This window comes from Priapulus caudatus, unplaced genomic scaffold (assembly GCF_000485595.1).
Source record: "Priapulus caudatus unplaced genomic scaffold, Priapulus_caudatus-5.0.1 Scaffold7, whole genome shotgun sequence".
In the NCBI taxonomy this organism is placed as follows: Eukaryota; Metazoa; Priapulida; class Priapulimorpha; order Priapulimorphida; family Priapulidae; genus Priapulus; species Priapulus caudatus.
Genome location: NW_014577068.1, coordinates 108407 through 111517, shown reverse-complemented (window position 1 = coordinate 111517; position 3111 = coordinate 108407). Strand labels below are relative to the sequence as shown.

The following is a 3111-nucleotide window of genomic DNA, read 5'->3' as shown; positions in this document are numbered from 1 at the left end:
CCAGCTTCGACATCCCAACTCGTTTTGACAACCCCCCCCGCCCCCGATGTGCCGAATATCGTGACCGTACGTCGAGCGGTTAAGATTTGTGCCCAACTGTTGACGGACGGATGGACGCTCGCACGGACAGACGATCATGCGATTCTACAAGCTGCATCTGACTATGTCAGATGAGCTAAAAAGCTATAAATGTTCAGCACTGACCTATTTTTGATTTCCTTCAAATCAATATGTTCATAGCCAACAGACATAGTTCCTATTACTCGTAGCTGTGGTCCTGAAACATAAATAATGTAGTCTGACATGATAACATTTGTTTAAAGGGAAACAATATTATATGAATAAGCATATTTTAGATTAAAGTAGGTTTAAATAATTATGCTTTATAAAATGATTTGCATTATTTAACTTTTCTGCTGCAGGCTATATACAGACTGAAATTCGATCAAGTAAATAATCATATACAATACATACAAAAATATACTTTCTATCAACTTAAAATCCTATTGATTTAACGTCCTACCAGCTGCATCTAATAGTTCGGCATCGATTTTTTCCGTTAATTTGCAGAATAAAGCATCGATTCCCTTCACACGTCCAAGGAACTCTTGGCGAGGTATGACGACATCGGAAGACCACTGACTCACTGTGCACCCACTGCAAACAAAAATTATTACTTTAAATGTTGGCTTAGGTGCAGCTATACCTAGACACACCAAGTAAAATGTGGGTTAGGTAGGGTTAACCAACTTCAGCTAGATATAACCCTAGACCTAATTAAATTATAATATTATACTATATCATGTTAGATAGTATGAGTTAAACATGCGCATGTGTCAATTTTGTTCTGTATTACTGAATGAGAGTCACGAACATGATTTATATATACGTGTATACGATGTGTTCTGTGCTTGCACATTTTCCATATATCATGTCACAGTTAACCATACTCACGTTTAGACAGTTATAGAAAAACAAGTGCCGCAGAGCGACAGGGCTCATCTGGTGTCTGGTGTTCTGCTGATAAATTCATTTGTGCATAGCAAGACGTTATATATATATATATATATACATATATTTAATAACCTTACATTTGATTAAGGATATATTAACACAGGGTTAGACACTAACCATTTTAGTTCATTTAGTCTACAGGACTAGTAAAAGAAAAAATGTACTAGTCCTTCCAAGATTCTACTAGTCCTGCCGAAGGACTCTTACTAGGCGCAGAGCGACGAGAATTGTGATTTGCCAAGAAGTAGGTGGGGTAGGAGGGTGGAGCCCGCCCCCTTCTGCTAGGGGGTACAGGGGGTCTCTCCCAGGGTACAAGGGGTGTCCCCCAGAAAGGTTTTGTAAAAGACATTCAATTGTATAAAATACATGTAACTTTGATATGGATCATAAAATTTAAATTTAAATTAAATAAAATTTTAATTCGAAAATAAAATTTCGGCCTCCTTTGATGAGGAATCTGTGGATCCGTCACTTATCACAGCAAGGAATTTGGCCTCATTTATAGCTACAAACTGTTCCCGGCGCTTTGTATCGGCTATAGCCGTAATCAAGAGCAGATAATACACTGTATAATGTACAATGTACTAATATATGTACTGTATAATGTACTAATGACAGTGTATTATCGGCTATAGCCGTAATGAACAGGCCTTGTCAGTGAGGTAAGTGCTGCCGACATCTAACCCCTTGGCCTTGTCAAGCTGGCACAGATTGACGTAATCGGTGTAGGACCTGCCGTTTTTTCCAATAGCATGTGCATTTCTAATGGGGTTCGCCATTTACTAATCGCTGGATAGATGGCGCGCGTGCGCTGTCCGGTATCACTGCTAGTGCTAAACAATGGCGTCTAGTTACGAAGGAAAACCCGTAAATGAATTGAAATCAGAGTTGCAAAGTAGAGCTGCAAAGACATCTGGGAGAAAAGCTGATCTGCACGTACACGTACGCTTGCATGCGTGTGCACGTACACGTGGGTGCGTGCGTGCGTGCGTGCGTGCGCACGTACACGCGTGTGCACGTCACGTGCGCGCGTGCATGGGCGCATGGGTGCGTGTGCACGTACACGTGCGTGCGTGCGTGTGCACGTACACGTGGTTGCGTGCGTGCGTGTGTGTGCACGTACACGTGCGGGCGTGTGCACGTACACGTGCGTGCGTGCATAGGCACGTACACGTGTGTGTGTGTGTGTGTGTGTTGTGTGTGTGTGTTGCGTGTGCACGTACACGTGCGTGTGCACGTGGCGGGCGTGTGTGTGTACGTGCGTGTGCACGTACACGTGCATGCATGTGCATGTACACGTACGTGGGCACGTACACGTGCGCGCGTGCGTGTGTGCACGTACACGTGCGCGCGTGCGTGGGTGCGTGTGCACACGTACACGTGCGGTGCACGTCCGTGCGTGTGTGCTCGCGTGTGCACGTACACGTGCGTGTGCACTTTCATCACCTCTTTTGATCGCCACACACCATTTCAATCTCAGTCTGGGTCACTTGGGCCCCCACTGTTTCGCGAACAGGCATGGTTCTTGGCCATTTCTTTTTGCTAGGATGTTTCGTGCCCCTCGGAAGCATCATGTGCTTTAACAGTTTCCAAACGATAGTTTGTAGTGCCGGAGAAAAAACTACCAGACATACAGCCTGCACCACAGGTCATACCCTTGGCTGGGTCATGGCTGGAACGCACGCATCCTTTTCGTCTTATCATAGACACGCTGGCCATCTAATTAATTTCTCCTCCTGCGATTTACGTTTGGGAGGTGGAGGGGAGCGCCGTCCAAATACTTTCACATAACAACCTTGTTAATAAATTATACTATTGGATAAGGATGTACCTACTATTAGCTTCACTAGTATTTGTATAGACTGCTTCAAGTAACACACGCATGCGATGTGGTTGCGATGTGAATACCTCCCTATGAGAGCGCTATAACTGATTAGTTGCGTCATTTCTACAATCATACGTTTGTTCTATGTCAACAGCTACTATCAAGCGATCGATTGGTAGACTGGGTTCGTGGCCCCATTGTTTAAAGGAACAGTAGCCTCTAGGTTCTAGGTTATTTTCAGCTAATTTAGGTTATAATTGCGCTACATAAAA

The 3111-nt window shown here is 44.0% G+C and overlaps 1 protein-coding gene across 1 annotated transcript in view; it reads right to left on the bottom strand.

The window, feature by feature from the left end:
* Positions 1 to 3111, bottom strand: part of LOC106806067 (glyoxylate reductase/hydroxypyruvate reductase-like) — a 20634-nt gene that overhangs the window by 10890 nt on the left and 6633 nt on the right. The window contains exons 2-3 of the mRNA XM_014807913.1: positions 524 to 658; positions 205 to 277 (exon numbers count right to left, since the gene is read on the bottom strand). Of these exons, the coding sequence (XP_014663399.1) occupies positions 205 to 277; positions 524 to 658 (208 nt within the window). The remainder of the gene's footprint in view (positions 1 to 204; positions 278 to 523; positions 659 to 3111) is intronic.